Source organism: Chrysemys picta, chromosome 22 (genome assembly GCF_011386835.1).
Source record: "Chrysemys picta bellii isolate R12L10 chromosome 22, ASM1138683v2, whole genome shotgun sequence".
NCBI lineage: Eukaryota > Metazoa > Chordata > Testudines > Emydidae > Chrysemys > Chrysemys picta.
The window spans coordinates 11,042,759-11,061,437 of record NC_088812.1 but is presented as its reverse complement, the minus strand read 5'-3'; the positions used below and the strand labels follow the sequence as shown (position 1 = coordinate 11,061,437).

The window sequence follows — 18,679 nt, the reverse complement described above, 5'->3', positions numbered from 1 at the left end:
ACCAGAAACAGGAGCTCTGGAGTAGCCTGCAGGAGTTCACAAACACCTCAGAGGAGCTGGTGCTGATGGATATTAGTTGTGGTACTGGAGCCAACTTCCAGTTCTATCTGTTGGGATGCCGAGTGATCTGCACAGACTGCAACTTTGAGAAGTTTCTTTTCAGGAAAATTGCTGAGAATCAGTACCTCCACATCGAGAATTTTGTGGTAGCCCAAGTTCTCTGCTGAATCCTGGTGCAGTGCTTGATGCAAAGTACACCTCTACCTCGATATAATTCTCTCCTCGGGAACCAAAAAATCTTACTGTGTTATACGTGAAACTGCGTTATATTGAACTTGCTTTGATCCACCGGCGTGCGCAGCCCCACCCCCCCAGAGCACTGCTTTACCGTGTTATATCAGAGTTCGTGTTATATCGGGTCACGTTATATCGGGGTAGTGGTGTATAGAGAAGGGGTGGAATCCACAAAGGAATGTAGGTGCCTAAACCCTAAGTCCCAGTTTTGGCTCCACTGTGATCCACAAAACTCTTGCCAAACCCTGTGAAGGCCTGTCTTAACATGAGTAATTAAACATGGGGGTGGGGGAAGCCTCATTTCTTGGAAGACAGGATTAGGAAGGTAACTAGATCAGCAGGCTGAAAACAGAAGATAAGTAAATAGGTGCTAAGATAAGTAAATAGGTCACTAAGCTAAAAGACAGAATGTCTGAGCTAGCTTAAAATAAGAGGGGGAATACCCAGAAAATCATTTACTAAAAACAAGCTAACAATGGATAAGAGAAGACTGGAACACAAGATGCAGTGAAGAGTAAGTTGGGCATGGACAGAACATGCTGTAGAAGAGGGATTGGTTCCTACAAAATGACCAAGTCAACCCCCAAAATGTGATGCACTGTATTGTGTAAATGTATATAAAGGAAGAGGTTTGCTGTGTAACTTTGAATGTGTGGCACACACTATACCCACCTCCTACGTTTGAGCCTGATCAACTCCACATAGCTTTGCTGTATGCCAAATAAAAGCACCTGAGTGTTGAGACTGGAGTCAAACAGGGTTCTCTGGGAACCGAGTGGAAATAGCTCTCAGGGAAACCTCAACACGCTGTAGGTGCTTAAGCTCACTCAGCACCTAAGTTTTCAGAGTAAAAGTTCCCAAGCCACCTAAGTTTCTGCTTCACTCTAAGCATCAGGACATTATTTCCTGCCTAACCCCCAGAGTGATTCACAGACTAGGGAAAAACAGGAATTCAGCCATTTAAATTGTTCAGGGCTCGAACTGGTAGGCATGCTCAGAAACCACCTATCAGATCAGGTCCCATTCAGAAGGAGCCAGCCACCTTATGAATTTTAAATGAATGGTTAGCACAGTCGCATGGGAGTGATGTGGGAGAACCATGTTTAATTCCCCCCTCTGCCAAAAATAGAGAGAGAATTTGAATAGGGGTCTCCCACCTCTCAGGAGAGTGCTCTAACCAATGAGCTATGGCATCTTCTGACATAGGGTTCCCTCAGTCTCTCCTGTTGAAGCTGTTCCTCTGTGGCTAAATAATAAAGAGTAGTTGGAGCATGGGACTGGACCCAGGGTCTCCCACCTTCTAGACAAACTCTTAGCCACAACATTGAAAATGAGACAGGGTTGCTTTAAGAGAGAGGGCGGAAACTGTTATCCGAAATTGCTAAACGTTAAGCTTTAGGGACTGCCAGCACGTTGCATCAGTCAAGTTCCACACTGCAGGATCCAGCCTATATCAGTTCATCATATAACCAACCAGCTTCCAGACTGCCTCAGTTGTTCCTAACAGAGCAGTTAGTCTTTTTTGCTCAAGTTTCAGCCAGGACCTTTACACTGGATTTTGAAATTGGCTGTAGAAGCTGCCTACTAGATCAGTACAAAGAGCAGAAAATAACCCCAAGAGTGAATAGAGCGGCTTCATAGACTCACTCTGCATTCTGCCTAAACTTCAAGGGATCTTATTTTTAAATAAGCAGGCTCTTCTCAGGGCAAGTCCTACTGAGAAGTGGGAATGGCAAAGGCAGTGGTCCTGTTTCTCCGTGTTTGTGTGCAGCTGCTTGCCCTGCCTATATACCTGCTATCATTCCTGGGCATATGGGACCCATTCTGTAAGAAGATATTCTTTCCCTTCTTCATGGAGAAGTTAACTGCAAGTTACAACCGGAGGGTGTCAGGGCACAAACAAGAGCTGTTCTGCAACCTGCAGGAGTTTGCAGGCCCCTCGGGGGAACTGACTTTGCTGGAGATTGGGACTGGCACTGGCGCCAACTTCCAATTCTACCCACCTGGCTGCAAAATTACCTGCACTGACATAACCCTCAACTTCCAGCACGGTCTCTCCAAGAGCATGGCACAGAATCAGCACCTCCAGTTTCAGCCCTTCCTAGTGATCCCAGGGGAGGACTTGAACCAAGTGGCTGACAGCTCTGTGGATGCAGTGGTTTGCACCTTGGTCCTGTGCTCAGTGCAAAGCATAGAGGGTGTCTTGAAAGAAGTTTTGAGAGTACTCAGAGCCGTGAGTATTTAAGAAAAGATATTTCCTATACTATTATTACCTATTCTACAGCCACTGGACCAGATTCTCCAGTGACCTTCAGCTTTTTGCCACTCTGGAGATGCAAAGCTGCCACAAACCTCATTTATTTGGCCAATTAAATTGGACTTATATCCACTTTGCATACCAAAGAGGTGCAAAGCAGTAGGAGCATATTGGTCACTTTGCCCCATTATTCTTAGGCCAACTGTGTTTTGTGCATTCAACTCCCAATAACTTCAGTGGAAATTGGGACACATGCAATTTAAGGCAGAATTTTAATTTTTTTCCCTACAAGGGATTTTTCTTTTAGAAAAAAGCAAATTCTCAGTCTACCATGGTGAAACATCTTGTCGGTTAACACAGGGCCCCACCCAAAAAAAGTATTTAAATTTACATGGGAGATATCAAAAGATTGGTCATTTCTATCTATACCAGATATGGATAAAATATTAAGTCAGTGAAGTTTAAAGTTTTAGGATGTTATAGGTGAAATATTAGAGCTTTCCTAGACAGCATGGTCCAATGGACAGGAGATCTCAGTTCTGCTAGTCAGGAAATCTAGGTTCTACTCCTGCTCTGCCACTGACTCGCTGTGTTATCTTGGACAAATCACTTAACATCTAAAAAGAAGTGCTGATCTCATCCTTGAGGTTGAAATAACCATTCCTTTAACTCCATTCCCCTTATTTGCTCATAACTTTCTGTAAAGAATTCCATCTGGGTTAAAACTCCCTGGTCCTGATTTTCAACTGCTCCATTCCTGAGCAGGAATTTCAACCTTAATGGTGGGATTTTTAAAAGGGACCTAAGTATTCCCAAATCCCAATTCATTTTAATGGGAATTAAGCATCTCTCTCTCTCAGGCTCCTTTGAAAACCACATCCTAGTAGTTTTACTCTTAACAAAAACACAAAGTTCTGATTACTGCGAAAGATAAATAGAGTTAAAGAAACCAGGTACCAGCAAGCACATCTTTTGTCTTTTTAGAACTTATTGATATGGATTTTAAACACCTCTGCAAAAATATGTAATTTTCTGTTTATTTTAAAATGTACAGGATTAAAAGAGCAACTTGGGGGGAGGGGGGAAGTATTTTGATACTGACTGAAATGTATGCAAAGAAAGCCTCAATTCCAAGTGTATAAATTGCTGAGGGAGAAAAGGCAGAACAGAAACTGAGTTTTAAGAGCACAAAGAAAAGTTATGCAAACTGCATATCAGTTCCTTCATGTATAAAATCTTTCTAAATTGTTTTGTTTCCCCAGGGTGGGGCATTTTATTTCTTAGAACATGTAGCTGCAGATCCTACAAGCTGGAGCTATTTTTGGCAGCAAGTCTACTATCCAACTTGGAAACTTGTGTTTGATGGATGCTACCTCACAAGAGAGATCTGGAAAAACCTTGAACAGGCCACGTTTTCAGAAATAAAGTTACGGCACATACAAGTCCCATTATACTGGACTCCAGTTCAGTCTCATATCATCGGATATGCTATAAAATAATTCTCACTGTGCTGCGACGTATGCACTTTTTAATGTTTGCTTCTGTACAAATCATCTACAGTAACTCCTCACTGAACGTTGTGTTGTTCGTTGCTGATCAATTAGAGAACATGCTCATTTAAAGTTGCACAATGCTCCCTTATAACGTTGTTTGGCAGCCACCTGCTTTGTTCACTGCTTGCAGAAAGAGCAGCCTGTTGGAGCTACCTGTTGGGGGCTTGAAACCAGGGTGGACCCGCACCCCCCCTTCAGCTCCCCTAAGTACCCTGTGCAGCAGCCGCCCAGCAGGCTATCAATTGCCAGGTAGTTCAGCTGTCTCTCCCCCCCACTGCCCTATGCTGCTCCTGCCCCTCTGCCTTGGAGCCTCCTGCTTGCTGTGCAGGGGCAGGGGCGAGAAGAAGAGGGGTACTAATGTCAGGGTGTCTCCCTCTCCCCACTCCGGTACCCTATCTCCACAGAGCATGGGGGGGGGACACCACAGGACTCTGGATGGAGGGAGCTTGCTGGCAGCAGCAGCTGCTGTCTCAACTTGCTGATCTACTTAAAAAGACAGTGTATTTAGAGTGGGGTCAGCATATTTAAAGGGGCAATGCAAGTCTCTCTCTCTCTCTCTGCCATGCTGTGTCTCCTCCCTCCATTCGTGCTGCCTTGTAGAGTGTGAGGCTACATTAACAACTTGTTAACCCTTGAGGGATCAGCCAAGTGCTAGTTCATCATTTAGCAGTAAGGCATTCCCTGGGAAATAGCCCACCTTCTGACTCCATCACCTCAACCAAGCTTCACAATCATCATTGCTGGGTACAGTATTAAATTGTTTGTTTAAAACTTATACTGTGTGTGTATATATATATATATATATATATATATAAAATATAGTCTTTTGTCTGGCGAAAATAATTTCCCTGGAACCTAACCATCCTCCCCTGATTTACATTAATTCTTATGTGGAAATTGGATTCGCTTAGCATCGTTTCACTTGAAGTAGCATTTTTCAGGAACATAACTACAACGTTAAGCGAGGAGTTACTGTAGTTAATTTACTCACATGTAATTAATGATCACTCTTAAGCCAAGAGCAAGACATACATTAATCCTGAGATCTCAGTACAAGTAATACTAACATGACTATACTTCTGTCACGTTAAATTTCTAATTCAGAAGTCAATCCCATGAGGAACAAACCCAGTATCTAGACGTCTTTAGACAAATATTCTATGGGTAGGAGGTTGTGTGCAGGTAAATTACTATAATTTGGGACATATTAAGTTCCAGTTTGAATGGAAGTTCCAGAATTCTGCCTGGGCCACGTGTTTCATACCATTGTCCCTTCCACTGTGCATGGCGGACACTAAAAAAAAAAGGAAAATCCTTCTTCTTAGTTTTATCAACAAGGACGTTGCGGAAAACATTGTCTTGGAGAGGCTGTGTCTATACTAGCCTTTTTTGAGAGGTCTATCTCACTGGTGCACTGCCCCACTTACAGCAATAAAGAGGTACATTAGTGTAGATAGGGCACTAGCATTTTTACCACAATCTGTCTCATCTAAACCTGTTGAAAGCAAGTCTAATACAGAGGCAAAAATACTGGTGAAAACTACTGCTTCCACAGCAGTTATCGCCAGTGGAACTGCCCTGGTAACACAACAGTGGGAGATATCACATAAACATCTGGCCAAGAAAACTTATTCTCTAACTATTCAGGGAAATATCTTCCTAAATATGCCGTTTTATCTTGGCAAGTTCCTTCAGATAATCATTAGTTTATTTTCACCACCAAACGACAATTGTGAAACAAGAGTGAAAATAAAGCTTGTGGTGGGAATTGCTTTCTATAAAGTTACATCTTTATTTCCACCCTCTATCTTGCTAGCCCTGCTCCTTTCTCTCCTGCCTTGGTTTTGCACTAATAGTTTGCTTTTACGCACCATAGGTTAGTAGGTAGGTACTTGACCCTAATAACATATAAACTCCATTCAGCTGCAAAAATTTATTGGCTAGAGAATGCAACGTTCTCTAATATTATCCATTCCCTGCTCTTTTCGTAACAGTTATCAAGCTATTTTAATACATCTCATGTCATTCAGATTGCTGAGGTGGTAGTATAATCAATTTAACTATAACTTTGCTACTGCACTGGAATGTTGGAAGATTTTTTAAGCCTGTGCAAAGTCTACCACTTTGTGTGATATTTTTATATTGTTAATTACCCAACCAGTCAAATGAGTCAGAAATTATACTGTGAATCAACGCTGACAAAACTGAGGTCTAAAGGATACAATTTCTCCTTGGGTGAAATCCTAGCCCTAACAAAGTCAATGGTGTTTTTTCCACTGACTTCAGTGGAGCCAAGATTTCACCCCCATCTGCAGCAATAGTACCTTTGTATTATGATTGCAGCAGATCTTCTAGGCAAAACAGGAAGCCTTGCTTAGTATTTGTATGGGAGAATAATCACTGAAACCCCTACAAATGGTGCAGGGCTCTGGCAGCATGTGTCTCACGATCTTGATCTCTGTTAGACTTTTTGCTCTCCTACAATTACTGAGAACATTACTGATAAACACTAACCTGTAGCTAATCTGCCCAGTTCTTGTGATGCATGAATGACTGAAATCCTTATTCCTCTCAGCAGTAGGTATATCTTTGCAAAGAAAAAAGTTGTGGTCCCGTAGCAATGTTATTCTATGATAGAACCATATTGTTTCTCAAAGGGGAAAAAAGTCACTAGAGTAGTTGATAGAAACAATTTCTCGGAGAAATTAAATGAAAACATGGAATTTTCAAACTGAAAGTGTGTGGTTTTGTTTTGTTACTGGAGAATTACACCTGTCTCTTCCTCTCCTGCCCCCAATCCACAGAAATCAATTAAGGGTTGCACCCAATTGCTAAGGCAACCCCCATTCCCTCACACCACCCTTCCCCATAGACCTGCTTTCTCCCAAGCCATCACCACTGCTGCACCTGTTCCCCTTTCCACCAAACCCTGCGCCTTCTCCTTTTGTCCCCCTAGACAGCCCCCGCCCCATAGCCTCTTCCCCTGTTCTCCCCCTACAGACTCAACCCCTCCTTCCCCAAACTGTGCCCCAGGCCCGATCCTATTGTCCACTCCTCTCCTCCAACCCCTCCCTGCCTGCCTGCCTCCCTCACACCTTCTCCCCCCCGCCCCACACTCTGCCCCTTCCCCCTTCTCCGTCCGGGCCTGACATCTCCTCAGGGCCGCTCCCCCCGCCCCCCTTCCACATGGCCGCCACCGCAGCAGCACGCGACCAGGGCATGGCGCCTTTCCCTGGTCACGTGGCCAGGAGCCGCGCGCCGGCGCCCGGGGAATAACCGTTGGACGAGAACCGGCCGCCATTTTGTTTGTTCCCAGGACTATGTGGCCGGGTCTCTGGGCCGCCGCCCTGGTGGTGCTGCTGCTGCTGCGAGCGGGCGGCGGCCCCGGGAGCTCCACGAGCAGTAAGGTTCCGCCGCTGGGAGTTGCGGGAGGCCGGGTGGCGTCGCAGCGGCTTGGGCGGGCAGTGCCTCAGGCACCGCATGGCCCCGGGACCGCGCTGTGCGCGCCCACGCTGCCCATTGTTGGAACCAAATTGCCCCTTGCGCTTTGGTGCGACACGACGGCGCTTGCGCAGAGAGGACTTTCGCCCCCCCCCCCCAAGAATTTCATGGCCCATGAGTCTGTGCGACAACCTTCCCCTGTGTCTCCAGGGCATCCTTGACATACCCCGTGAATCACAACACAATGGCAGGGCATGAGCTGGAAGGGCCTGGGCGCCAGCTGCTGCTGGGGGGGCTGGGGGGTTTCTTGCTGCACCCACCTCCCCTGTGCTGCGTCACGTCGCTCTGGTGCCAGAGTAATACGGGTGCAAATGCATCGGGCCATAAAGTATTCGCCCCTCGGCCCAAGTATCAGGTTGGGTCGCGAGCGTACCATGGTTCAAGTAGGAGACGGTATGTCGAAAGTACTTCACGTGGTTCGGAAAAGGATTTCAGCACTCGTCAAGTCCCCACAAGCAGTGTCTACGTCAGGGGTCGGCAACCTTTCAGAAGCTGGGCCGGCTCTGGCCTTTTGGCCACCCCAAGCAAAAAAAAAAAACCTGCGGCGCGGCAGAGCGTGGGTGCAGGGGGAACGGCTGGGGGAGGAGGGAGGGAGCGGGCGGGAAAGAGAGAGAAGGGGGCGGCCAGGGCTACAGCAGGGGCGCTGCCACGCGGCCCCTCCCGCTGCACCGCCTCCTGCTGCCTGCCAGGAGGGCTCCGCTCCGGTCGGCGGGGAGGGAAGGAAGAGGACTGCCCTGCCGGGCACTCTGGTTCTCCGCGCCGCCGTCCCCTACAGGGCGGCCGGAGCGGAACAAAACAAAAAAAGCAGCCGTGCTGCCCTAGGATTGGGCAGAATGCCGCCTTGAACAATCTGCCGCCCCAAGCACCAGCTTGCTCAGCTGGTGCCTGGAGCCGGCCCTGTTCAGAAGTGGTGTGCCGAGTCTTCATTTATTCAGTCTAATTTAAGGTTTCGCGTGCCAGTAATACATTTTAATGTTTTTAGAAGGTCTCTTTGTCTAAGTCTATAATATATAACTAAACTATTGTTGTATGTAAAGTAAATAAGGTTTTTAAAATGTTTAAGAAGCTTCATTTAAAATTAAATTAAAATGCAGAGCCCCCCGGACCGGTGGCCAGGACCCGGGCAGTGCGAATGCCACTGAAAATCAGCTCGCGTGCCGCCTTCGGCAGGCGTGCCATAGGTTCCCTACCCCTGGCCTACGTGATCAGAGGCATAATTGGGAGGTTAAGTTGCTGATCAACTCAGCCAAGCTTTGCTGCATGCCAAATAAAGGAACCTGAATGATTAAATCCAGAGTCAAACTGTGTGTTTTGGATCCCAGTGATCTGGATGAAGTGTTCTCCCAGAACCGGACAAAGTATTCTCAATAAGCTGAGTTGAAAAGGTCTCGGAGGGAATCCCAACATATGCTAATAGCCCCTTACATTCAGTGGTGTTGGAACAATTTGTGTAGTAGGGGTGCTGAGAGCCATTGAACTAAACTGTAAACCATGTATATGATAGAAAACACTTCAAGTCAGGGGGTGTTGCCACACCCCTAACCCCCTGGTTCCAGGACCTATGCTTTTTACATTTGGTATCTGTATGGAAAAGAAGGGTGGTTTAGTGGTTTGGGTGCTAGCCTGGGCCATTCAAGTCCTAGGTTAAATTCCCTGCTGTGGCACAAGCTTCATGTGTGATCCACAAGTCACTTAGGGAGCGGAGACACAAAGACTAGCTGTAAAATGGGGATAATAGTGCTACCCTATCTCATGGCTGTTGTGATGCTAAATCCATTACGGCGCTCAGATACAATGGTCATGGGGGCCACATAAATACCTAAGATAGATAGGTATCCTGGGTAGCTGACTCCGTAGGCCAAGCTTGAAGTTAACTCCGAATACATGATCAAATGCTTCATCACCAGAGTAAATACTGTGAGTACAGAAGGCAGGAATGTTGGGTTTAGAGTAGGGAACTGGAAATGCAGATAAGCTGGATTCTGGTGCCAATTTTGCTGCTGACCTACTGTGTTATGTTGTTTACCCCACCTCAGATAATACTATCCACCCTTTGTAAAGTTCTTTGAAGACCTTGGACATCAATACAAAGTATAATGTCAAAAGTCACAAACTTCTCACTTTGAAATAATTTCAAAATTCTTGCATAGCTTTAAAGAAGAGTTTGCACTATTTTTATTAATACTTTTTAATTAATTGATGGTACAGTCACATTATATAAGCACAATATCATATAAGACACCACTACGATACATACTTTTGTGCAACTTTCTGTACATATTTTAAAGGCAGTTAGTCCCTGATTCAGCAACCCACTTGAGCACATACTTATCTTCAACCACTTGCTTAAAGTGATCCCTATTCAGCAAAGCACTTAAACATAGATGAAGTGATGGACTTAAGCGCACACACAAGCACTTTGCTGAATCAGGGCTCTAAATGGGAATGCAAAAAATAGTTGTAATAACATTGGTAAACCTTTTGTAAAACCCATGCAGAAAACACTAGAAATGCACAAAATCTTCATATTGCAATCTGAACAATTTAACTGATTGTGTTTTGTTTTATAGCCTGTGGAGAGCGGGTATTGGTGGATATGATATCAGGACCTCGGATCGTAGGTGGACATGATGCACAGCTCGGAGCATGGCCGTGGCAAATTAGTCTCCAAGTTTACCAATATGGTGTAGGATTTAAACATCTGTGCGGTGGATCTTTAGTTAATGAGTATTCAGTGCTGACAGCAGCGCATTGTGTTAGACGACAAATGTATGTATTAAATTCTCATACTCTAATACTCTGTTAAGTTAAGTGCAAGAAAGGTATAATTGACCAGAATTGCATCACCTGTAACTCCTATAGCGTCATTTTAAATCATATCAGCATTATCCTTGAGCAGAATGGAGGACCAGATACTACACTATGGAAATCAGTGGGAGTTTTGCCAGACTCGCATGGATTGGGTTCTAAGATTGTAGAACAATTACTGAGCACTGAACACCTGACTCCTGTGTCACAATATTCCCTAGTGTTGGCAATCCACTCTGGCTCAGAGGAACCACCTAAGACATTCTGTGCAACTTAAGGCCATCAGTTGCCCTCCACCAGAGGGTCTGTAGCTAATGTATTGTGTTTGGAGGTCTCTGCATCCCCAGCCTGGCTGGGGCTGGAGGCTCCACATCAACAGTGCCAACATAGAGGGCAGGCTTACGAGTGGACTGAGGTTTTCTGACAAGATTTTTCAGGTTTGTTACTAAAAGTTTTAATTTTTTCCAGGAATATTTTTTCCCCCCAATCAGCTTCACTGTTCAGTAACCTTATACTGCACTAGCAAAATGTTGCAATATTTGGATAGCAAACATTGCAGGGGATGTTTCAGTTTTTCTAAAGTAAGCACTACTTCATCTCTTTTATTCTACTAGGTTGTAAAACCTTTATTTAGAAAATACTAAAAGACTATCAGAAGCTAAACTTTCATTTTACAGTACAGTAAACGCCTCAAAAGAGGCTTATTAATCTACTGCCACATCCTTAGATAGGCCCCCAGAGCGATCTTAAGTTACAATGCGTACCTCTCCAGCCCCAGAGCAGCCCAGAGTCTAGAAGGTGCAAAGATAGCTTAGTGCCACTTTTGCTTCTCCCTGGCCGTGAGTACTGAGCTGCACCTCTTAGAATCTCACTTCTAGACTTCTTTATTAAAGATCGTTTCCATTATTGTTTCTTTTACTGTCAAGATTCCATGCTTCTTTCACTAAGCATTCCACATATCTATAAAAAATATATGTTTGTATCTTTTCTCCTAAACAACTCACTGCTGAGCTCCACAGGCATAGCCGGGCAGCCAAATCTGAATATTAATTGAAAATATTGATCTGGATTTGCCTTGTCAAATATGAGGCAATCTGTGTTCTCAGTTCAGCTCTCTCTATCATGAACTTGTCCCAAAAATATTTAATATGGGATTTTTAAAGCATGTTGTCAAATGGTGTATAAGCTGCCAACAAAACAAAACAGATTTTAAAGAATGCAAACAAGTAATTTATTTATTGTATTACAGATGTAAGAAATGAATTGTTGATTCTCTTTTAGGGATCCATACTACTGGAAGGTTGTGATTGGCCTTCATGATATTTCCAGACCTGAGAGACATACTGTGAAACGTAGTGTTAGAGAGATTATTGTCCATTCAGAATTCCGGATAGAGACATTTGAAAATGATATTGCATTATTTAAACTATATAAATCTGTAAGCTACAATGACTATATTCAGCCCATCTGCTTACCCTTTGTTCACATTCATCTAAACATCAACAACCGAACAAAGTGCTTCATAAGTGGTTGGGGAAGTATTTCAGAGAAAGGTAAATATTTGCTTGCTTTTTTTTTTTTTATTAAACTAACTGGTGATCCAAGAAATAGCTGATTTCAAGTAATGCAAGCTTACTTGCTGTGAAGGCATTATTTAAATGATGTGGTTTTGTTTTGAGCTTCAAGGGTAGCTTTTTTGAAACCATCTTTTTGGCGTTTCTTTCCTAGATACTGCTGCCATTCATGCTCTCCTTGGCTTTATTCCAAATGCAACCTCCTTTTAATTACAAAAACCATGATGTATTCCTACAGCCTTAATTTTATCCAGAGAAAGAAAGAATTTGATGAAGCATGAAAGTGTTATTACCTGGAATAACAATACCATTAAAACTCTACCTATGGGCCTCATTTTATTAGGATTAGGAATGATTTTTAGAAAAAAAAAAAAAAAAGTCAAAATGAAGACAGAGTATTTTTCAGTGAAACTGAGCCCTCTTAAAGGAATATGCTCTGTTTAGCACAAAACTTGATTGCTTAAAGTGCAGTTCTGCTAACATTGTGAAATTCTGTGTTCAGTGTTTTCATATACAATTTTCAGTTTACAAGTAAAAAGTTATTTTTTCTACCCGTCAGCAGCTCAAACTCACAAAAAGGTCTGAAAGTCAAGCTGGGTTCAAATTTCCATGTACATCAATCACCAGGAAATCATTCTGCAAGTCAAATTCAGTTATACCCCCACCGAAGGCAACCTAGGGCTGAACAAGTGTAACCGAGGGCATAGTTTGGCCTGTAGTCTTTAGTCCAGGGTTAATGTAATAGAAGGAAGAACTGAACTTGACTTTTAGAGTCTCGTTTCAGTTCCCAGACATTAGCACTTAGGAAAAACGTTATACTTAGCAACAGTAAATTAGATATAGAAAGATTGAGGCTATGTAGTTCTCCAAATGAGTAGTGGGGCTGGCCAGTCTGCACAGGATTCTCTCCTCTCCTGTCTAAACACCAGGGAGCACAGACTCAGTATGCACAGGTAGTAACTTTCATAGTGGAGCTATCTCCCTAAGGGAAGATACAAGGGCATCTGGGGTCAGATGAGCCTGTGGGACACAACATGGCCCCTGCACTTTGAAATTGTTCAGGTATAAGTACTAGTATCTCACATGTTTCTTCAGAATCAGAAAGGCAGATGTGTCAAACAACACCTCCACCCCGATCCTGCAATGACTTACGCATGTTGTCACAGCCATGGTAAAAATCCCCCTGCTGGACACACCAGGCAACTGTCTTTGGATTCCAGGCCCATATGCTTTTAAGCTTCCTGAGACTCAGCAGAATCCAGGCCCACACAGGGTATAGATCCTCTGTCTCACATCGTGTCTGAGCTGAACGCCCGGTCTAACTGCATCTCCCCCAGACTCCCGAGTAGCATAGCACACTCTTTTCCAGAGTTCCACCTTGTAGGAAACTCTGGCTTACAGTTTACCTCTTCAGGGACATGATAGTGGAAGCAAATAGACACATTAGATAGCACAAGTCAAGAACTATATAGATCCAGACTAAACAATAGAACGCCTGTACACCATTCCCTGCCTCACGTTAGTTCACTCTGAGTCTCTGTTTTTTTTAAAACCCATCGCTAAAACCTTTTCTTTTTGTTCTGCTTTTGGGGAAATTCCACTCCTTTAGGCCCCAGGCCCCTGCAGAGAAGTTAGAGAAAACTGGTTCGCCTAGCTTCAGCCAGTCCATTGGCCCATTTGAATGGGCAACCATAACGATTTAAAGACTCTCTTCCATTGTGCCTGGTCTGGGAGATATGTGACACAGCCTTGAAACAAATGGTACACAGACATTCAATGATAAAGCAGTTTCTTAAAGCCAAATAGCATTCATAAACTCTGCATAGACAGATTCCCCAAATTGTCAGATGTTCTTAATTTTCAGCATGAGCAGTCCCACTGAACTGAAAAATATTTGCACAAAAATGCTACAATTGTAGTAGCAAAATGTTTCATCTTCTATATTCCATTACAGGTGAAGGCTCACCTATATTACAAGAAGCTCAAGTAGACATTATTCCTTCTGATATTTGTAATGGTTTTGAATGGTATGAAGGAATGGTTAATAATAATATGTTTTGTGCTGGCTTTGAGTCTGGAGGTATCGATAGCTGTCAGGTAAGACTGGAATTTTCTATTTGTAAATGTACTGTCCTAGCCTGCTGCCACGGAAATTTGAAGTCAAAACTCTCATTGGCTTCATTGGGACCAGGATTTGGGCATTAGTACAGTAGGAATAATAAACAGAAAACAAAGGTCAAGTCAGAAGAGAGAAAGGTATCAGAGAAACAAGAGGAAACGAGGATTTTAGAGAAAAATCATCTAAATTTAAAAACAGTGATACAGAGTAGAATGAAAGACCAAGTTGACAGAAAGAAGGAAGAACAGAAACAAGACAAATTGTTTATTTATGCAATGCTTGACACAAAGCTTACAATAAAATACAAAAGGTATTATGTATATATAATATTATATTTAATATTTATAATATTAATATATAATATAATAAATAATATATTTATATATAATATTATATATAATATTAATATTTATATGTATATATATGCCCAAACTGTGCATATATTTATATTATATAAATATATTGTGCATTTAATATAAGTCCATGCTTAGTGTCTGACAAGAAATACCTATACATGTTGGTGAGCAAAGTGGTTTAGTTGCAAGATTTTCAGAAGTACTCAGCATCTCCCATTGAGATCAATGGAGAATCTTCACCTCACCAACCTTCATCACCCTCCCTCATTGAGAACAATAGAAGCTGCTAGGTGTTGAGCTCTTTTGAAAATCTGGCCCTATGCATATATGGGCCCCCGTTTAGTCAATGTGTCTTAGAGAATAAAGGTGAAATACAGCAAAGGCAATAGAGAAAGGAGGAAATGAGACAAAAGTTACTAGTAAAATGAACATCTAAGATTCACTGTTAAGTCACCAGAACCCTATATATATTTTCTTTCTTTCTAATTTACCATTGTTTATAAATAATTTGTGTGTACTATGTGTGTAGTGATGATTTTCACAACGGTATTGCCCTGATGTTTCGAAGTTTTAATACTATGATTTTGGCATCAAACTGATAAAATTTCATAATTGTATGCAGTGTTGTAGCCGTGTTGATCGCAGGATATTAGAGACACAAGGTGAGTGAGGTAATATCTTTTATTGGACCAACTTCTGTTGGTGAGAGAGACAAGCTTTCGAGCTACACAGAGCTCTTAGATGAAGAACTTTGTATAGCTCGAAAGCTCAGCTGTGTCACCAACAGAAGTTGGTGCAATAAAAGATATTCCCTCCCCCACCTTGTCTCTCTAGCATTTCTTAGTGCTGCTAAAACCAAGTCATAACACTATTAAATATCATTACAACAAGAAAATTAAGTATTTCTAACTTCTCCTACTCTTTACTAAGAGATTCTATTGAAATCTCTTACACCATTTACTAACTTCAAAACTATGCACTAAAGCAACAAATAAGAAAATAAGGATAAAAGGCTATTATTACATCTTGTGGTCTGATGATAAGCTGTTGGAGTTCCATTCAATTGTGGAGTCACCAAGACTCCTCATTAGTACTATATAATAAGAACGGCCATACTGGGTCAGACCAGAGATCCATCTAGCCCAGGATCCTGTTTTCCGACAGTGGCCAGTGCCAGGCGCTTCAGAGGGAATGAACAGAACAGGTAATTATCAAGTGATCCATCCCATCACCCATTCCCAGCTTCTGGCAGAGAGGCTAGGGACACTTCAGAGCATGGTTTTGCATCCCTGCCCATCCTGGCTAATAGCCATTGATGGACCTATCCTCCATGAACTTATCTAGTTCTTTTTTGAACCCTGTTATAGTCTTGGCCTTCACAACATCCGCTGGCAAAGAGTTCACAGCAGGGATCGGCAGCCTTTCAGAAGTGGTGTGCCGAGTCTTCATTTATTCACTCTAATTTAAGGTTTTGCATGCCAGTAATACATTTTAACGTTTTTAGAAGGTCTCTTTCTATAAGTCTACAATATATAACTAAACTATTGTTGAATGTAAAGTAAATAAGGTTTTTAAAATGTTTAAGAAGCTTCATTTAAAATTAAATTAAAATGCAGAGCCCCCTGGACCGGTGGCCAGGACCTGGGCAGTGTGAGCGCCACTGAAAATCAGCTCGCGTGCCGCCTTCCGCACACGTGCCATAGGTTGCCTACCCCCCTGGTTCACAAGTTGAGTGTGCCTTTTGTGAAGAAATACTTCCTTTTGTTTGTTTTAAACCAGCTGCCTATTAATTTCATTTGGTGACCCCTAGTTCTTGTGTTATAAGAAAAAGTAAATAACACTTCCTTATTTATAGGGCCCTACTAAATTCACGGTTGATTTTGGTCAATTTCACGGTCATAGGATTTTAAAAATCATAACTTTAATTGTTTCAGATACTTAAATGTGAAATTTCACGGTGTTGTAACCATGGGGGTCAGATCCCAAAAGGAGGTCATGGAGGGATGGGGGTGCCGTGGTATTGCCACCCTTACTTCTGTGCTGGCACTGTCTTCAGAGCTGGGCACCAGAGACCTGCGGCTGCTGGCTGGGCGCTCAGCTCTGAAGGCAACACTATTGCCAGTGCAGAAGTGAGGGTGGCATGGTATGGGGGGATCCTCACTTTTGGGGGGTCAGGCTGGCCTTATGAGCCTTATGGTGGCCCAGGGTGCCGTGGTTGCGGGGGGTTTCCATGGTCACTTCTCCCCCAACACACACACAGCCAGCCCAAGCCGCCTTAACTCCTGAGCACCGGGGCGCTGGGCCCAGAGCCAGGGAGGGGCAGGCCTGGGGGCACCATGGCTGAGGGCTCCTATCATATGTCAGGCTCCTGCTGCTGGTCCTGGAAGGGCTGGTGTGGGATGGGACTTCCTTTTCACCTGCAGGGGTCTCTCCCGGGGCCGGGTCAGACCCACCTCCAGGAACCTCCCCCAGCTGCAAGCAGCAGTGCAGAAATAAGGATGGCATCGTATGGTACTGCTACCTTTACTGCTGTGGCGCTGCCTTCAGAGCTGGGCTCTCAGACAGCAGCCGCCACTTTCCAGCTACCCAGCTCTAAAGGCAACGCAGAAGTAAAGGTGGCAATATCTCAACCCCCCTACAATAGCCTTGAGACCCCCCATGCCCCATTTTTGGTTTGGGACCACCAGTTTGAGCAATGCTGGTCTCCTCTGTGAAATCTGTATAGTATAGGTAAAAGTACACAAAAGACCAGATTTCATGGTCTATGATGTGTTTTTCACAGTTGTGAATTTACTTTCTCCACACCAGTCATGATTTTATAGATCTCTATCATATCCCCCCTTAGTCGTCTCTTTTCCAAGCTGAAAAGTCTTAGTCTTATGGAGGATACTTACTGTACTGGTCTGTTCACACTGCAAGCGTTATGTAACCAGCTCTCCATATGGAATACACAGCATGCAACTTTGTACAATGACAGTACCTCTCCATAGAACAGATTACGATTCAATTCATGCCATAACCGATACAATGGACCTGGAAGACATTAATAGTAAAACTTAACAATCAAAGGAACATGTAAGTAATAAGACGTACCACATATGGTAGAGGCTGAAGAACAGTCTTATTTACTGCTTCAGTGAAGAAGGTGCATTTAACTTGATTTGATTCATGCTAGTTTTACCATCAGTATTCAAGTCAAAGGGCATTAACTTGCAAAAGGACTTCAAGGTTTGGGCCTTAGAGTGTAGATATTGGGCCCATTAATATGAAAGACAAGTAGTTTATTTTCTATAAAGATGCCAGTGTATTCACAAGTATTCTGTCTACCATCCTATCTATCTTCTTCAACAATCTTCCTTTGAACAGGTGATTTGGGAATTGATAGGCAGATTATGAGCCATTACTGTTTATACAGTGGAACAGAGCACTTACTTGCATATATGCATAATTTAGATAGATAACTGAATTTAAATTCAGTTATTAATTTGTAGATATGTAGCTTTAGGGTGATCTGAATGCTAGAATGTAGACCGGTGGAGGAGATAAACGTTTAACAACTTTAGTAATAGAGACTATAAGAAACCTACTGTAGGTATGATAGTCTGGCCTGGTTAAGGTTACCAGATGCAAACTTAACGTGATTCATCCATATATTTTGGATATAAATGTTTTCTTTTTACCATTAGTAAAAGTTAGATAATTATAATCTTAATTCTAATGTCTGTGCCTTAGAATTTCAAAATACTAGAAATAACTATGCAGGGGGGTGTCATTTTTTTCTTGTTAGGGAGATAGCGGTGGACCGTTAGTGTGCTATCACCTAGATACCAGCAAATATTATCTGATAGGGATTACCAGTTTTGGATTTGGATGCGGCCGACCCAAACTTCCTGGGATCTATGTACGTGTGTCTCGATATAAAAGGTGGATAAAAGCTCGTCTTTTGCTGGCTAGCAAAGCCACCAGGACCCTGAGCATTACACGTGCTCTGATTCTCTTGACTGTGGGGTGGACACATACATCATTTGGTTGTACTGGAGACTTCAGAGGCCTCTTTGAGATTGCCACTTGAACTCTGCATGAACAGGCAGCCACTCATGATTTTTATGAATAAGTATCCTTAATGAATGTGTGTAAATGCTACTTGTTTAGTAAAAGGCATGTTTTTTTTCTTTTATCTAGATAACTCACCTATGTACACAGCCTGTAATAAAGCA

At 43.0% G+C, this 18,679-nt stretch overlaps 2 protein-coding genes across 2 annotated transcripts; both read left to right on the top strand.

Moving 5' to 3' along the window:
• The first annotated feature begins 1,706 nt into the window (after positions 1–1,706).
• Positions 1,707–6,841, top strand: LOC101943261 (thiol S-methyltransferase TMT1A-like). The gene is made up of 2 exons (XM_005308382.5): positions 1,707–2,527; positions 3,814–6,841. The coding sequence occupies exons 1-2, from the start codon at positions 2,024–2,026 to the stop codon at positions 4,048–4,050; spliced, it is 741 nt and encodes a 246-aa protein (XP_005308439.1). The 5' UTR covers positions 1,707–2,023; the 3' UTR covers positions 4,051–6,841.
• A 547-nt stretch (positions 6,842–7,388) lies between these two features.
• Positions 7,389–18,679, top strand: TMPRSS12 (transmembrane serine protease 12). Its single transcript, XM_042857399.2, has 5 exons — positions 7,389–7,506; positions 10,176–10,374; positions 11,695–11,966; positions 13,942–14,084; positions 18,250–18,679. Exons 1-5 carry the CDS (start codon positions 7,425–7,427, stop codon positions 18,532–18,534), a joined length of 981 nt encoding a protein of 326 aa, XP_042713333.2. The 5' UTR covers positions 7,389–7,424; the 3' UTR covers positions 18,535–18,679.

Bases quoted from the DNA above. Each gene is read 5' to 3' on its own strand.
- LOC101943261 (XM_005308382.5), top strand. From the start codon at position 2,024: ATGGCAAAGGCAGTGGTCCTGTTTCTCCGTGTTTGTGTGCAGCTGCTT. The intron at 2,528-3,813 runs GTGAGTATTTAA...TTGTTTCCCCAG, and splicing joins TTTTGAGAGTACTCAGAGCC to GGTGGGGCATTTTATTTCTT.
- TMPRSS12 (XM_042857399.2), top strand. From the start codon at position 7,425: ATGTGGCCGGGTCTCTGGGCCGCCGCCCTGGTGGTGCTGCTGCTGCTG. The intron at 7,507-10,175 runs GTAAGGTTCCGC...TTTGTTTTATAG, and splicing joins CCCCGGGAGCTCCACGAGCA to CCTGTGGAGAGCGGGTATTG. The intron at 11,967-13,941 runs GTAAATATTTGC...ATTCCATTACAG, and splicing joins GGGAAGTATTTCAGAGAAAG to GTGAAGGCTCACCTATATTA.